The sequence below is a fragment of the Heloderma suspectum genome, chromosome 2 (genome assembly GCF_057233095.1).
Source record: "Heloderma suspectum isolate Gila_16-S chromosome 2, 16-S_ref, whole genome shotgun sequence".
Classification (NCBI taxonomy): domain Eukaryota; kingdom Metazoa; phylum Chordata; class Lepidosauria; order Squamata; family Helodermatidae; genus Heloderma; species Heloderma suspectum.
The window spans coordinates 189216110-189233458 of NC_139459.1; the positions used below are offsets into that span (position 1 = coordinate 189216110).

Here is a 17349-nt window from a genome sequence, read left to right on the forward strand (position 1 = left end):
ACATGTTGACTCATTAACTATGGGTTCTCTTTGTTAACTGTGGTAGCTCACTATTTGGAAGCAAAGAAATGTGAGGTATTGCTGGAAACATTAGGCTTGTCTTCTTCCACAACTCAGAGACCTTAATGCAGTGTTGCTTCTTTACTGTAAAAAAGAAGAGATGCCGTGATATAAATATTTATGTAGCCTATCATGGCAAAACAAAAACAAAACCAAAAACAGCGGCCGCAAATGGTGGCGGCTACAGTGGCCGTCATTTCCATCCCCCCCTTTTTTTGCCGTTTTAGCCTGCGTAAATATTTACATAGCCTACTACGGCAAAAAAAACCCCAAAGGGAATGCAAATGGCAGCCACTATGCCATTTGCGCCCCTCTCTTTTGCTGTAATAGCCTACATAAATATTTATGTGGGCTATCACGGCCAAAAAAAAAGGGAATGCAAATGGCCATTTTCGTTCCCTTTTTTTTGCCGTGATAGGCTACGTAAATACTTATGCAGCCTATCACGGCTATAGTGATGAAGTGAATGGTGACCGCAGCCACCATTTGCAAGTCAGCGTGAACGGCAGCAGGGAGGTGTCCTGTTTCATATGCCTTTCACGGGGCGGGGGGGCGGGGGGCTTCGTTCCGCCATGGATTTTGGGGGGTCGAATGCACTGGCATTCGGCCTCACTGAGATCCGTGGAGGAATTCTCTGATATCCCTACCTGGAACATGCAAAGCTTCACTCAAACTGCACAGCCATCACTACTGTGCTTGCTATGAAGAATGTTGTTGAATCATGTCACCTTTGATGAGCATTTATTTTTCTTGAGGTGGCAAAAAGAAGCAATGCCTCCTTCCCTGACATGTTATGGATGGGCCGATTCCAGCCTCCTTTCACCATGGGTGGGTGAAACATTATTGTGCGGGCCAAGGGGTATCCTAGGTGTGGAGACCCCCTTTGGCCTCCCCCTCCTCACCCTGCATTTTGTTCAAAAATGAAAGGAGATGCAGCCAGTGTCTTCTTCACGCTGTTGTGTCTCCTTTCAGGGGGGACTGTTGGAATCACACTTGTGCCCCTCCCAAAGGGCAATGGCAGCCTCTTGGGATGCGGCTGTTTGGGAGTGAGGGAAGGAGCGCATCAGAGTCCAGGGTCAGATTATGCCATTAGACTGAGCTTTCTGGTATGCACATCCAAGAAATGCGCACTTTTTCCATTTGAATGAAAATAAAAACAGACTGCAGTCCACTGTGGGAGTGAGGCCATGCGCGTTTTAAAGTAGAGCTCAGAGAATTACAGTGATCCGTAACATCGCTGGATTTCCCATTCCCATTTGAATCAAAACTAGAGCGAACTAGTTACCAAGGTACTAGGTGCAGCACTTTTTCACAGTCTTTGTACTAGCTGATGATGTGTGCCTAATTGGTACATAGTACTGGAGCGTATCCTCCAAAATGAACATTTCTGTTTGCTTCAATATCCATGAAATACTAATGGGCACAGCAAAAAGCTAGTTTTGAAATGCATGATCACCCACGATGGCCAAATCTTTAGTCCACAGATCAGGACAAAGGAAGAATGCGGGCACCATTTTAACTGCTTAGGGAAACTATTTTTGTATGTGAAAAAAAGAAAGATCAGTGTTGATATTTTGTATTGATTTAGACATTAGAAGTGTTTGTCATTATTTATGTATGTGTGTGTGTGTGTGTGTGTGTGTGTATATATATATATATATAGAGAGAGAGAAAGCGAGCGAGAGAGAGAAGGATCATACCTTTTAAAAGGGAAAGTAATAAAAGCAGCATCTGTAACCATGTTCATGCCCAGCCAGCCATCCTGACCATAAATGCTGTAAGATATCTGTACCTGTACCTGATGTTCTTCTGTTCTTCGCATGTTCTTCACATACTAAAGTATAAAAAGAGCTCTTGTGCAGTCAAATCCAAGCATTCACTCACCATGCTGAGGCTTCTCACCTTTGCCGGTGTCCTTTGTGGTAAGTATTCTGAGCTGGAATGTCCTTGTGGGGATGAAATGAGAGGTTCCACTGCCCACCCCATATTACATACAAAAGTGTTTTAGCTTCCGTGCAGAAATATATTCAGATATGAAGCTGCTTTACGGATGGTCCTATTTAGTCCATCTTGCTGCCTGCCCTGGCTGGCAGATGTGCTCGGAACCAGGTGGAGCTCTTCCCCAGCCTCTGCTAGCTCTGCGTCTCAGGCTGGAGATGCCAGGAGGGTGGCCATGTGCCCCACTTTACAGAGAATGGTTCTCTATTTGAAGGCATCCCCTATTTCAGGGGTGGGCAATGTGTGTCCCTGTAGATATTTTTGCCTACAACTTTGATGAGCCTTAGCCAATGTAGCCAATGACGGGGGGTGATGGGCTTGTAGGCCAAAACATCTGGAGGGCCACTAGTTGCCCACCTCTGCCCCATTTGAAGGGCTGTCCAGTCCAGGTTCAGCTGAAAGACAAAGACCCATAGCAAGGGAGAGCAAGGGACCGGGAGATCCATACAGCTAAACCAGCATTGCAAATGTTGTGCAGATCATGTATCCCCCTCTGTCGCCCTTTGGGGTGATGCATAAGTGGCTTCTCGGGATATCAGGGCCTGGGACTGTCTGCCTGCTAAGTACGGAACCCTGCTCCTTCACTCAGAAGGGGCAGACAGCGTGAATGAGGCTGAGCCCACCATGTCACTTGGTGGCCTCAAACCACCAGCCTTTCAGTCAACAGCTGAATGTGCTGGTCAAACCTGCCACAGGTATGAGGCGAAGATTCTCTTGCAATAATGAAGACCTTCACCTCTGTAGGACTGGTTGCCCTTAAACAGTTCCCTTTTCCTAGATCTGGGCTGTGGGGAACCTGTGGCCCTCTGGATGCTGTCAGACTCCAACTCCCATGATCCCCAGCAAACACATTCAATGGTCAAGAATGACAGGAGTTGTGATCTAACCATATTTGGAGGGGCACAGGTTCCCCACCCCTGTCTGAGATTAACTGAATTTTGTCATTATTTTTCGTTCTTTGTATATTACTTTCCACCTGGATATATTCAATTAATGCAACCCAATTCTCCTCAGCCCAGAACTTTTAAATGTCTTGTTCAGTTTGCTGGATCTAGAAAAGTTTCCGGTGGCAGCAGCAGGCAACACAGATCAGCCCAACATGTTTTCTCAAGTCAATAGCAAGCCATGGAATGAGGACATTAGAAATTCAGTTATAATATTCCATTCAGGAGTGCTTGATTCTTGGCAAACAAAAGATAAGTTCTGGTTTCCCAGGTTTGTTGAAGTACTTTAAAAAAATCCACAACTTTTAATGATGGATTTAATTGGCTGCCAGAGCTGAGTCCACTGTATGCATCTACAATACAGAGTTACAGTCAATGCTCCATTCCAGTTTTTATGGCCACCCAACGAAATCGCCTCGCACCAAATTATCCCCAGGCAGACAGTAGCGTATTTCAGGTGCCTTCAGACATGACTTTCCTCCAGTGATCATTGTCCTCCTCTGGATATCAACAGGCCGCATCCTTCCAAACCGGCCATCAACTCTGCCGATCTCCATGCCTGGTCTTGCCGATGTGCTGGTAGTAGGACTGGCACAGGGACGAGAAATAGCCATTATGCGGACCAGCAACTCTAGTACCAACTCCCCATGACACCAGTGGCTGCCTCTGTGGGGTGGCTTGTTTTCTCCTCCAGGTTTACAAGTATGTCAGTGACTGCTGAGGAATGTGTGGTCTGAAAGCACAAGTAAGAGACCCAGTCCCATCCATGTGGAGTTGGGGCCAAGCCAGACATCACTTGAATTGCATGGCTAGCAGCCACAGCACTTAAAGAAGAATGACCTGCAGGGAGAAGGACGGTGCAGCGTGCCTGGAGGGCAGATTAAGCCTTGATTCATCAGCTGTCATCATGATGAAAATTGCACACACACCATGGATTTGAGTTGGCTTTCTTACGAACAGCAGATGAGGAGATAAATTTGTCTGGGGTATACCACTTCAGAGAACAGGAGAGCATTCACGTCTGCCCCCCTCCCCATAAAGAATGGATTCCTCCTACACATTAAAAAAAGATGATCGCAATAGGGGGAAGGCAACATCAGCTTCACACGCTTAGAATCCCTCTTCAGACCTTCTTGCTCAGGGTCAGGGGTGAAGCCGTAGGCACAGGGATGTTGGGAGGGGGTCTGTATCGAATCCCATCCCCCACCACATTTGGTACCCTCATCAAATGCCTGCCTGCCTGCCTGCCTGCCTGCCTGCCTGCCTGCCTGCCTATCTATCTATCTATCTATCTATCTATCTATCTATCTATCTATCATCTTCATCATCATCATCATCATCATCATCTCAGCTACTGATGAGGGCAGAAGCCAAAACGCTGAACCCGAAATAAATTTTGAAATGACTCTGTTTGTCAGTCTATCTGCCTCCCTTATATATTTCACCTTACGACTGACTGCATCCATTGTGGATCCAGAGCCCCCTTGATGCTGTGATGTTGTGCTGCTCTGCACCACTCGGTTTCTCACCACTCACAGGGCATCTCTACACCAGTGTAAAATCCTGCATTTAAAACGGGGCTTTCTGCTTCCGTTTTAAATGCAGGATCACAACGACTCCCCTTTTCACCTGCTTCCTTCTCCCCCTCCTCTTTCCCCCTCCTTCTCCCCATATCTGAGCCTTCCATGATCGTTCATTGATCTCGCTCCTCTTCTTGCCACTTATACTCTTTTCACAGAGGAAACTGAAGGGGAACGCAGTGGGGTAATTTAATAGCTCAGTATCTGCGATCTATTTAAAAACGGAACACAGGCCATTTAGTGCAGGAGACACCTTGGATGATCACGGCGTCATGTAAAGAGCCTGCAAACATCCGAGAAGGAGCAGTAGGGATGTCAGAGAATTCCACCACTGATTCCAGTGAGGCCAGATTCTAGGGATGTCAGAGAATTCTGCCACAGATTTCGGTGAGGCCGAATGCCAGTGCATTCGGCCCCCCGCAATCCGTGGTGGAACGAAGTCCCCGCCCACCCAACCCCCGAAAGGCACGTGAAATGGAGCACTTACCTGCTGCTGTCCACGCTGATTTGCGAATGGCGGCCGCCCTGCGGCCGACATTTGCTTCCTGGTTGATCATAGCCGTGATAGGCTACGTAAATACTTACGTAGCCTATCACTGCTAACGCAGGGACACCTTTTGTGTCCCTGCGGAGGCCGTGATAGGCTAAGTAAGTATTTACGTAGCCTATCACGGCTAGCAAAAAAACACAAAACTGCATACACAAATGGCGGCGGCTACGGCGGCCACCATTTGCGTTCCTTTTTTTCCACTGTTTTAGCCTATGTAAATATTTACATATGCTATTAAAGCGAAAAAAAAAAGGGGAACACAAATAGCATAGTGGGCGCTATTTGCATTCCTTTTTTCCCCCTGCCGTAATAGCTTACGTAAATATTTACGTAGGCTAAAACGGGGGAAAAAAAAGGAACGCCAACAGCGGCCGCCATTTGCGTACGAAGTTTTTTTTTTGACTGCTGTGATAGGCTACATAAATTCTTACATAGCCTATCAGGGTAGCCTGGCTGGATGCAAATGGCTGCTGCTACGGCGGCCGCCATTTGCATCCGCAGCAGCTTGTCCGTGGCCGGAACTCCGGCTGTGGACGGCCCTGGCCGGCTGCTCCATGGAGCTGCCGCAGAGTGGAGCCAGCCGGGCAGGATTCCGGGGGGGAGGGATGGAGCACCTCCCCCCCATTGAGGATTTCGGGGGGAGGGACAGAGAGCTTCCCCCCCACCGCTGATGTCCCTGGATGAAACCAGGTAAGTGTTTCATACATCCCTACTGGATTCTAAAGAATCCCCGGAATAAGTTGCGGAATGGCCTCCCACCCCCCCGCGAAATTCCCCCACGATGGAACTTACCTGGGGTGGATGCGGCGGCAGTGGCTGGTCTCCCGGCCGGCCGCAGCCGGGCTGCTGAGGCCGCCATTTGTGTCCTTGCAGCTGTGAAAGGCTACGTAAGTATTTACTTAGGCTGCCATTTGTGTCCCTGCTCTTTGCCGTGATAGGCTACATAAATACTTACATGGCCTATCATGGCTGCTTCCAAGGACGCAAATGGCGGCTGCTACGATGGCCGCCGTTTGTGGCTGCAGCAGCCCGGGCCCGGCCATGGAGCGGAGCTGGCCAGGGAGGATTCTGGGGGGAGGGACGGAGCGCCTCCCCCTCACCGCAGATGCCCCTGCGCTTAGCCAGGTAAGGGATTCGTCCATCCCTAAGGAGCAGTCTCAATTGCAGGATAAAAGCTCCACGTGAAGAAAGCCACACACACACGCACACACATGCATGGAGGAAAATTCTAATGTGAGCCCCTATCTGCAGTCATACGCAGTCCAGAAACAGATTCTCACTGTCTGTCAGAACTGGACAGAGGGATATGACGTATTAGCATTACAGTCACTGTCCAGACAAGATTACATTGTTGGTTAATTTGTATTTTCCTTCCCTCGACCTGCTTGCATGGGGAGTGACAATTAATGGAAAAGGGGCTTCTAGAAAGCAGCCGACAGATGACTGAATGGGACGATATCCCCTGAAAGCAATGTAATGGACGCCGATGGTATCCACAGCCAAATGTTACATGGCCCCCAGTATAAATTTCCTTCCAGTGATGCATGTAGGATGTGGTTGAATATGACTGACTCTTGGATTCTTTCCGTAGCCATTGAAGCACGTGGACGTGTCATTGGGGGCTATGAGGCAGGCAAGCATTCTTGGCCATCACAGGTAAATACAATGTCTCCTTTCCAGAACATGATGTTTTTTTACCCCCCTTTTGCATTTGAACGAGGGGCAGTGGGAGCAAAATAGTTGGGGATGCAATCCTGAATGGAAAAAAATGAGAGAAGGAGAAAAGGTTTTGCAGCCCCTTTCTCTTCTTCCTGGTTTCTCTTCTAGTCCTCTGTTCAAGGTTACAGACTGCCCTGGTTGCTTTGTCTTTGCTTTTGGTCATCTTAAGGCCATAAGAATAATTCCAAATTGGGGCCGCTAATAATAGCAAATGGTGCTGCAAGAAAATAGGGGGAATCGGAGTGGCCAGAATTCTGAGAAATGAGAGAAAAGCTGCTTACTGTATATATGCTCGCCAGAAAACGAATTGTGATGCTTTGCCAAGACTGGCAAGAAGATGATTAGCAGGCAAATTCCATAACAGACAGGATTTGAGGGGCAAGGCCCCCTCTGCCCTGCTGCAAAGAAAGCGGCTGTTGGAGCCCAGTATCCCTGCAGGTGTCCCCTGCCCACGCAGCTTACTTTGAGCCAGGGCTCAGAGGAGGAACCCTAGGGTACCAAAATGGGAAGGGGAACAAGAAGAAACCAGGGAACCTGCGAAACCAGAGTAAATTACGCATATAGTCGTTGTGATGCTGCCAAATTAAAAAAAAACTATTCCAGACCTGGTGGAAGGATTATTATTATTCTCTTTTTGGCACACTGGTGGAGAATAGAACATGGAATGCTGGGCCTTGGAGGTCACTGGACTCAAGCAGAAGAGGTGGCATTCATTTTCTCACAGCCTTGTATCGAGGGCCACGCTAAATGTGACATGAAGTGAATGAACGCCCTTAATGCATATGATCTGGACAAATCTAGAGAGCAGCCATGGGGGTGGGCAGCATCGGGACCTCAGAAGGTGGGCAGGGAGACTTTAACCCTTCCACCCCTCCCTCATGGTCCCAGCAAAAATCCCCCCCAAGGTTCTGTGTGAATTGGGGGGGGAGCTTTATTTGGAGGCTCTGTCAGGAGTACTCCCCCGCCTGCCCCGACAGCCCTGTTTTCCCCACAGCAGAGCTACTTCTCAAATCATTGTGTCCTTAGTAAATAGTCCCCTGGAGTTGGCTTCTTCAGTCCAGAAAGCCTCAACCCCTGCTCCCAGGGCTGACGTCAAGGGTAGGCATGGTTGGGCACCTGCCGAGGATCCACACACCAGCAGGGGCCGACTGGCAAGAGCCCCCCAGACGTGTTCCTCCTCTTCACCATCGCGACCTGCTTGCTCAGCTGCCTCTTGCTCTGGCAAGGCAACGGTGGTGGCGAGGAGAGGAGCAGGAGACGCCACAGCCTGCTTGCTCACTGGCTCCCTGCCTGCCTGTCCAGCAAGGAAGTGGCAGCAATGATGGGAAAGAGGATCGGGAGCAAGAGCAGCCTGTGACAATGGCGGTGAGAAGGGAGAACTCACTGAGGGAGTGGGGCCATTCAGGGGGTCTCGCCCGGGTCCTCAGAACCCTGGAACTGGCACTGCCTGCTGCCATTAATCTGGCTGCAGATACCTTTAGCGCTCCTTTGGTGGCAAGAAATGCAACTCCCTCTCTTACCTCCCCATCTAGGTTTCCCTCCAGTCCTTCGTGAATGGCAGCTGGTACTATAATTGTGGTGGGACACTGGTGAAACGAAACTGGGTGATGACAGCGGCTCATTGCATAGGCAGGTAACAGAGAGTGATACCTTCTCTACCTTGAGAGGTCATGTGCTTTTAATCAGGTGACGTGAAATGCTGGGATGGAAGGTTAATGCTGGATAAGGTTTGGAGGGAAGTCTTTCCTCTTGTCTCTGCTGGAATGTAAAACACTGGGGAGCTGCATCTTTTCTTGTTGGAATTGGATGGTCCCTCCAAATGCACCATCTCATCAAGTGCCATATGTAGGGCTGCCCAAGGCCCGAACCCTGAGTGAAAGCGGGCTGCTTCCGGCCACTTTGTGCCCCTTCAGAGTGAAGCAGAGGGGGCATTAAGTGGCCCAGAGAGGGTCGGGGGCTCACCGAAGCGCTCGGTGCAGTTCAGCCCGCAGTCTGGCCCCTGGCCCAGACCCCCCCAGTGCCTCCAGGTCCTTACCTGAGCGGCCTTCTCCTCGCTGCCACCATGCTGCTGCCATCTCTGCTGCAGCGCCTCTGCAAAGCGGCTTCTGAGTCAGATTGGGGGGTCCCTGCACAGCCCTACCATAAAGTAAAATTATTCTTTTTCTGTGGTGTGTCTTCTTGGCATATCCTGGTGGATTCCACAGAATCACTCCATTGGCTGTGTCTTATCTGGCTGTATAGACCAGGGGGAATCTTGTTTGTGTAAGACGTCACCCACCATGGAGCATGTTGTACCGTGTCCAAATAACTGAATACCTGGGACACAATCCTGAGAATACCAATTATTTTTCATTGGTAAAGCAAGTCTCTAGACCTCATGGTTGTGTAGTTGCCTGGAAACCTGCAGAAGGCTCTGCAGTAAATTCCACCCTCTGAAGAAGGTGGAGCTTCTCTGTCCTGCATCAAGGATTTGCCTCTCCAATGCTGTCTCCAGTCACTTTTCCCCCTGTTGGTTCCTGTCTCACCCATACTTCTCCTCCCTCAAGATGCTACTCCATGGGAGGGTGGGGTAGGAAGCCTGAATTCTATGAAAAACTGGAGAACACCTGTCAAAGGCTCAAATGTTGCCTTGTGCGAAGGATTGATTTGATTCTGAGCACTGAGCTTGAGTTCTGACGATGAAGACCATCAGGTTCCAGGGCAAAATATTAAAGTGACTGTCCTTGAATCTGTTGGAGAAAAGATGGGCTGAAAATCTTGCCCACTTAATGGTTGTCATCTGTATAAGTGCAATGCCTTAGTTTGGTACAAACGTCTTAATGAGTTGCTCTCCAAAATAAAATGAATAATTTGCAAGTATAACAACAGTTGTCAGAGGATACCCACTGTCTGTCAGACCCGACAGAAGTGGGGTGGCGGCGGCTCCCTTGCTACCCTGCAATGAACCTCTTATTTGTTTCTGAGTACTTTGTATCTTCTCTGAAATGTGGGAGGTTATTTATATGTGAAGCTGTCAGGGCTTGCGGAAATGTTCCAACGTGGCAACATAACTCAGTTCCATTTTCCTTCCCTCTTATCTACAGCAAGAAGACGTTTCGTGTGATTCTTGGTGATCACAACGTTCACCGGCCTGAAGGCACAGAGCAGGTCATAAGTGTGGGTCGGATCTTTGAGCATAAAGGTTGGAACAACATTGGTTCTCAAGGGTAAGTGTGATTCTGAAAACATCACCCAGCTGCATACACCTGTACCAGTTCAACAGGGCTTCCATTATGGCTTCCAATAGGATGTCTCAAAAGGGGAAGCCTCTGTGCATGCAGGAAGGTACGCATAGATTCCCCTTTACAGGATCCGTGCTTACTCTGCCAACGTCAGGGCGGGCCTAGCAGGCAGTATAACTTCAGCGATGGGGGGAGGCTCAGACCAACTCCCTGTCCATGCATTAGCCCTTCACTGGCAGGGCTAACTTCTGAATGCGACTAAAGCCTAGAACTTTGATGCCTCTGGGCCAGACCGTTCCTTCCAGGCCCTTGCTGAAGGGAGGGGAGCCCTGAAAGAGTAGGTGTCCGGCCTGAAGCCTAGCACTCTATTCCCTCTTATGTAACTTCGGTGTTGCCTGTGTTGGCAAGCAGGCTTTGGGCGCTGCAACTCTCCCCCTCTTAAATCTCCCCCTCTTTGCGGAGCCTGGAGCCCCTGGTGTAAAGGAGGCCAAGGAGCTCTGTCCAGCTGTTTCTCACTCACAGGACTCTCGGCTGACAGGGGGAGGTTCATAGGAGACAGACTTCAGTTCAAGACGTACAAGCCCAAATTGGGGTGAGGAGGATAGGTCAGTGTTAGAGCACATGCCTCGGAGGAAGAAAGTCCAGGCTTCAGCCCCAGAGATCTCCAGTTCACAGTTTCCAAGAATGGAAAGACCCCTGGTTGTGACCTCTGCTGTCTACAGGAGTAGTGTGCGATCTAGACCAGTGGTCCATCTCAGTACGAGGCAGTTTTCCGAGTTCTCATCGTCTCTTGCGTACTCACTGAACTAATTGCATTCTTCTTGGTATTCCAGACAATAAGCTCAAGGAGTAAAATGTTGCTTTCTTTGTTTCACAAAATATGCAGAAATTATCTTCTACATTGTTGTTGTTGTTGTTGGTTTAAAGACCTTTAAAGTCATTCCCTGTGTCTCCTTGTCCTCCCTCAGTAACATTTACATAAAGCGTAACGTGACCTTACCAAGGTTCCCCATCTCTGCTGCACTTTAGCGGCTTCCACTGGTGTTTGTGGTGGGAATTCAGGGCACACTGATGCCTCATCATGCTTCCGTTTTTCTTATCACGTGTTGCCTGTGGAGAGAAAAGGAAGAGACATGGGACAACTGCCTGTCTCCCGGAACGTCTCACTCCAGCCTTAGTGCAATATTTGCTCCAGTGACTAAACTGTGCACACAGGAGTCTGAAAGGCTAAACAGAGTCGCTAGGGGAAAAAACCTGTACAAGTCTTAGAGATAATTTCCCAATTAGACTATTGCAATGCACTTTACATGGGGCTGCCCTTGATGATGACTCGGAAGTTGCAGCTAGTGCAAAATGCAGCAGCTAGAACACCTCATAAAAACCACGTAACACTGGTTTTGAAGGAATTGCACTGGTTGCCAATACGCTCCCGGTCGGAAGTCAAGGTTTTAGTGATGACATTTAAAGCCCTATGTGGCATGGCACCTCGGGAGCGCCTCTCCCTATATGTGCCTGCCTGAGAACTGAGATCTGTTGGAGTGGCCTTCCTCTGCATCCCACCAGTACGGGACATACACTATAGTAGGATGTGGTAGAGGGCCTTATCTGCTGTGGCACCCCGGTTGTGGAATGCCCTTCCCTTGGAGGCCTGATTGGTGCAGACATTGGTCTCATTTTGGTCCCAAGTAAAAACATGGCTTTTTACCAAAGCCTTTGAGGGCTAAATGCATTCCCCAGCACATTGTTTTAACTGTTGTATTGTTTTAGATGTTAACTGGTTGTAGCTTCTTTAATAGTTTAAAATGTTTTTAGGTGTTTCAATTATTTATTGTTTTATACTCTTTAAATTGATTTTAGCTGTATGCTGCCCTGAGATCTTAAAGGAAGGGATAGAAATTTTTAAATAAATAAATAATAACAAAATGGCTGCATTTAACTTTCTGTTAGAAAAGGCCTGGATCTTTATTATATTTGGAATTCTTGTTAGTCACCTCTGTTCCATCTGAAGAAGAGTTAGGTATGTAATATGTAAAAAACAATGAGAACAATCCCTATTCCTCATTGATGGAAAGCTCAAGGGATTCTTTTTCTTCTTTCCTTATCCCGCTCCTCATTGTGCCTCTGTTCCTTCACAGAGATGACATTGCCTTGCTCCAACTCTCTCGAAGTGCAAACTTGAACAGCTATGTGCAGCTTGCTGAGTTGCCACCATCTGGTCAGATTCTGCCCAACAAACATCAGTGTTTTATCACGGGCTGGGGCAGGACCAAAAGTGAGTGGGGTTATTGTCACTCCTGCAGTGTGCCAGGTATCAAGCTGCCTCTCTGACTGACTTAGCTGCAGCTGTAGATGCTCACACTTTTAATTTCATTGGTCTGAAATTTAAAGCCTGATGCATCAGATACCCTGCCTTGATGGCTTCTTTTAGCAGATGAGGCTGTTTATAGAGGGTGGTGGTGAATATGGTAGCTGTTGTATAGTAGATAAATGTCACGAGAACTGGGCTGAGCAGTGGCAACTGGAGGGGGTGGAATATGGTGAATTCTAACATAGCCCAAGGCTCTGCATGCCATGGGCCTCATCCAAACAAAAAATGGTGCTATCCATGCCAATGCAGGGCTGCCATCTTGTTTTGCCCCATGATGGTCCTGGTACCTCCAAAGTTATGGCAGTGGTGTTGAAACTTTATCCATGGTGGTGTTGAAACTCTGTTGCTATTTCCTTGGGCAAGCTGAATCCTAGACTTCAGCGTATTTTTGCACAGATAATGGGCACATGGCAACAGTTCTTCAGGAAGCCCAGCTCACTGTACTGGATTACGTGACCTGCTCCAGTCCATCCTATTGGGGCCCTGGAATCAAGAAAACCATGCTGTGTGCAGGAGGTGATGGGAAACGCTCAGGATGCCTGGTAATGCCATGCTAGAAAAACATACTATGCAAATCACAAGTGCTTTTAGAGTGGAAGCTAGGTTAGGGGAGAAGATTCTCCCTCAAATTTGTAAGTGAAGCCTCTCAAACATATTCTCAAAGTTTAATCTGAACCGTATCCAGTGCTGCGTGTTCTGCTGCTGTTGAACCACCCAGACAGCTGCAGCTATTGGGCAGTATAGAAATGTAATGAACTAGAAATCATTAAAATACAGCTCACCATGTGGCCCTCCAAGGGTCTCCAGGATGCCCACCCCCTTCCTCACAACCACCTATCGCTTTGTGGCTTCCTGGCCTTAGTGCTGTTTCTGTCATCCTGAAAGGTTGAAGTGCCTCCCTGAAGGCTCAGTGACTGGCAGGAAGAGCTTGAGGCCCCTTTTGCCTTCAGCCACACCCACCACCAGAGTGTGGCCCTCGAGAGTTTTTTCAGAATGGAATTTGGCTGAATGTAGTTGTGCACCCTAGTCCTAAACAAAAGACGGACAGATGGATGATGTGGTTTTGTGGTTTCCCCTTCCTGAAATGAAAAATTGCCACCAAGAAGGCCTATTTTTGCACAGCTAATGGGCACATGGCAAAGGTCCTTCAGGAAGCCCAACTCCCTGTCCTGGATTACAAGACCTGCTCCAGCCCATCTTACTGGGGCTCAAGGTCAACAAAACTATGGTGTGTGCAGGAAGCAATGAGACAGGTGTATCATGTCAAGTAATTGTGTTCTAGAAAAACATTTCATGCAAATCAGAAGTGCTTTTAACAGTGGAAGTTTTTTTAGGGGGGAGGATTCTCTCCAGAGGTTGTAAACTAAACCTCTCAGAGACATTCTCAATGTATAATCTGAACAGTATCCCGTGCTGTGTGCCCTGCTGCTGTTGAACCACCCAGGGAGCTTCAGCTATCTGGAAGTATAAAAATGTAATAAATAAGAAATCATTAAATAAGGGATCGCAGATTGGCCCTCCAGGGCTCCATTCCCTGAATGGCATTTCTTTTTTTAACAAAGCAGGTCTTCATTGGGGGAGTAGGAGTGACACTCATGGCAGCTTCCCCCTTGGAGGGAACAGAAGTGACACATTTGCTTAAGTAGAGATTCCATTCTTTCCAGAAAAATCAAAGGAAAAGGATACTTCAGAAATGCTGGTGATGCATGTTTTCCAACTCCACTTTGTATTCCAGGGCGACTCTGGAGGGCCGTTGTATTGCAGGGTGAACGGCAAATTCTATGTCCATGGAGTCACTAGCTTTGTTTCCAGTACTGGGTGTGATACCTTTCGGAAACCCACGGTGTTCACTCGTGTCTCTGCCTATATTTCCTTTATCAATGAAGTAAGTTAATGTATACTCCTGGGGAGACTTCACCAATGGGGGGGGGGACCAGACAGGAGAGATTCCACAGCTGATGTTTGGGTTTGCTTTGTCACGGGGTGTATCTGAACGACACACTTAGCTCAGTCTACCCTTTTTGTTTTATTTTATTACATTTTTTTAATATCCTGCCTTCCCACTAAAAATAGGGCTCATAGCTGTTCTTATGGTTTACACCCCACGTCACTAGTTCTATGAAGGCACTGAGTCTGTTGTGCTGAAAAGTTGTCTGGGTGGTGTCTTTCCGCACAGCATTTCCTCAGAAATGCGGGAAGAAAGTGCCACCAGAAAGAGCTATGTGGGAAGGGGGTTGCAATGACATTGGATCCATGAATATAATCTACAGAATGGGGACGGGCATAAGACACAACTTCAATCTGTACAGTCAGTCAGTCAACACTTTGCACAGCTGCACTCACAGGCCTTTCTGTGTTCCCACAGCCCCACGTGGCAGGCTAGGGATGTCAGAGAATTCCGCGACGGATATTGGTGAGGCCGAATGCCAGTGCATTCGGCCCCCCGAAAACCGTCGCGGAACGAAGCCCCCGTTCCCCCACGAAAGGCGTGCGGGACAAAGTCCCCGCTGCCCCCACCCCACGAAAGGTGTGTGAAATGGAGCACTTACCTGCTCCCGTCCGTGCTGCTTTCTGAATGGCGGCCGTCCTATGGCTGCTATTCGCTTCTTCCTCTTCAGCCGTGATAGGCTACGTAAATACTTACGTAGCCTATCACGGCTAACGCACGGCTAAGTATTTACATAGCCTATCACGGTGGGGGGAGGGAACCCCAGCATACGCAAATGGCGGCGGCTACTGCCATTTGCGTACGCTGGGGTTTTCCCCCTGCCGTGATACGCTACGTAAATATTTACATAGCCTATCATGGCTCACTACAGGGACGCAAATGACGGTGGCTACGACAGCCGCCATTTGCGTCCCTGCAGGGCTGCCTAGTGGCCGGATGTCCAGCTGCGGGCGGCCCGCCAGGATTCCAGGAGGAGGCACGGAGCGCCTCCCCCCTGTCAAGGATTCTGTGGGGAGGGATGGAGTGCCTCCCCCCACCTGTGGAACCTGGTGGAGCCAGGTAACTGGGGTTTCGTACACCCCTACTCTAGGCCCTGGCCACAAATGATCAGTTTCCACGAAAGGCTTGACTAGCATCCCAAATAAGAGGATGTCTCTAAATTATAAACTCCTGTGTAAAGGTTGCAAAAGAGATGCTCTGTGGGGCTCTGCTATCCACACGGACCCACCAGTCCTTCATCTGCTGTAGGGTTGGCACAGTCCCAGGCTGAGTAGTGGGTGTTTACTAAATCAGCCCATCTGACCCTTGGGAAACTCTCTGTTGACCCCCACCCTGCCCTCCCCCCCATCAATGCCCTCTCTTCAGAGCCACATGTTAGGGTCCCTTTTGCGCGGACGTTATGGCCGTTAAACCAGTTGGTGCGTAGATACCCCCCTTCCACACGATGAATACGTCAGGACTGTAAGCTTCCATCAGAGTTCCCAATATAATTATGGGGATGTGAGTGGGAGGGCAATGTGAACATTGCGAGAACCACTGGGAAGAAGAGCCCATCTGTGCTTGGCTGGTGTGCAGAGGCCCATGGCACTGCTGTGGGATCTCCCGGGCTGGATCTACATGGGAGGTTTACTTGGGCGCCTCACGCACAGGCGGGACTCATGCTGTAACCCCCAAGCTGCACCAGTCCCAGGTTTTCACGCCATAAAACCGCATGGTTGCAAGGTTGTTTTGCGATGGATGTCGCCTTTAAGGTGGCTCGCCTGCGCTGTGAAAGTCAGAGTGTCCTCAGCTTGTGGCACGGCAAGAGGTGCGGCTTCAGCGCTGGCTGGGGATGGGGAGTGGCGCTGAGAGGAGGAGTGGAAAGTTCCCTTCAGTGAAGGGAGGGGAGGAGTCACCCTTCTCTACCCGCTCCCCCCTACACGGGAAAACGGCAGCAGTTTTGCTCCCTGATCTAAATCCTGAGTCCAAAGCTGCTTCCTCCTCCCACTGCCTTTGGAAGACCCCCCCCCCCCAAGCCTTCCTGGATCCCTCCTCCGTCCTGATAGTTTCCTTGCCTCAAGGAATGAGCTGAAAATGCCAGATCAGGGTGTCTAGTTGGAAGTAAATCGCCTTGTCTTCCGTTCCACTGGAGAGAAGGGTGGGGGGAGTTGGGAATTGCTTTTCCAGTCATTCGCTGTGTCGCACGTGCAGATGTGTGAATAATACACACATCTCTCATGGCTCTGCTCATCCGAATGAACAGAAAATGCCAGATACATATTGTCTTCAATACTCATTTGCTCAGCGCAGGAGGGGAGAGAGGGGTGGAGAATTGGAACTGCTTTGCCTTTTACTTTAAATCCGTGTTTATCTGGAGCGGTGGACCTGAGCATAAGGTTTGGGAGCCCGTGACCTCAGCTAGAGATACTGGCTTCAGTGCTGGCTGGGTGGAGCAGCGCTGAGAGGAGGAAAGGTTTTGTTTTTTCCCAAGCGAGTCTTACTCCTGCCTGAGAAAGTTAGCACGTTGCTTTCAGATTACTTTTCTTTGTGAAAAATCTAAAGGTTTTGAGCTCCTATAGCTCAAAGAACAACTGAAAACTGCCCGCTAAACATGTTTAGTCAGTGGTAAATCACATTGTCTTCAACTGCATTGCTCAGCACAGGAGGGGAGGCAGGGGTAGTGAATTGTGAATTGCTCTGCCTTTTGTTTTAAATCTGCTCTCATCTGGTGGAGCAGACCTGTGCATAAAGTTAATGACTTTATTTAAAAGAAGAAGAAGGAAGATTGTTGATGAAGTGAGACCCCACCGACATCTCCCCGAACTAATGTGGATTCTCGTGCAGGATGCTGTGGAAAAGAGGTTGGGGGGGAGGCTATATGCACCTTTAGTTGGCTCCATATGCCACACGAAGAACAATTTGGGATGGATGAAAACGTGGTCACCCCTGGACACCCACTGGCAGGAGTGGACTGCAGGCATT

At 48.9% G+C, this 17349-nt stretch overlaps 1 protein-coding gene across 1 annotated transcript; it reads left to right on the forward strand.

The window, feature by feature from the left end:
- Positions 1-1945: 1945 nt before the first annotated feature.
- Positions 1946-16962, forward strand: LOC146353602 (chymotrypsin-like elastase family member 1). Its single transcript, XM_084829749.1, has 10 exons — positions 1946-2027; positions 2648-2753; positions 3517-3581; positions 6724-6788; positions 8384-8484; positions 9935-10057; positions 12208-12344; positions 12837-12982; positions 14176-14325; positions 16930-16962. Exons 1-10 carry the CDS (start codon positions 1946-1948, stop codon positions 16960-16962), a joined length of 1008 nt encoding a protein of 335 aa, XP_084685875.1.
- The last annotated feature ends 387 nt before the right edge of the window (positions 16963-17349 follow it).

Excerpts from the sequence above, each read along its gene's own strand:
- LOC146353602 (XM_084829749.1), top strand. The coding sequence starts at position 1,946 with ATGCTGAGGCTTCTCACCTTTGCCGGTGTCCTTTGTGGTAAGTATTCT. Across the intron at positions 2,754-3,516 it reads GCTGGTCAAACCTGCCACAG|GCCGCATCCTTCCAAACCGG; the intron begins GTATGAGGCGAA and ends GGATATCAACAG. Across the intron at positions 12,983-14,175 it reads GGAAACGCTCAGGATGCCTG|GGCGACTCTGGAGGGCCGTT; the intron begins GTAATGCCATGC and ends TTTGTATTCCAG.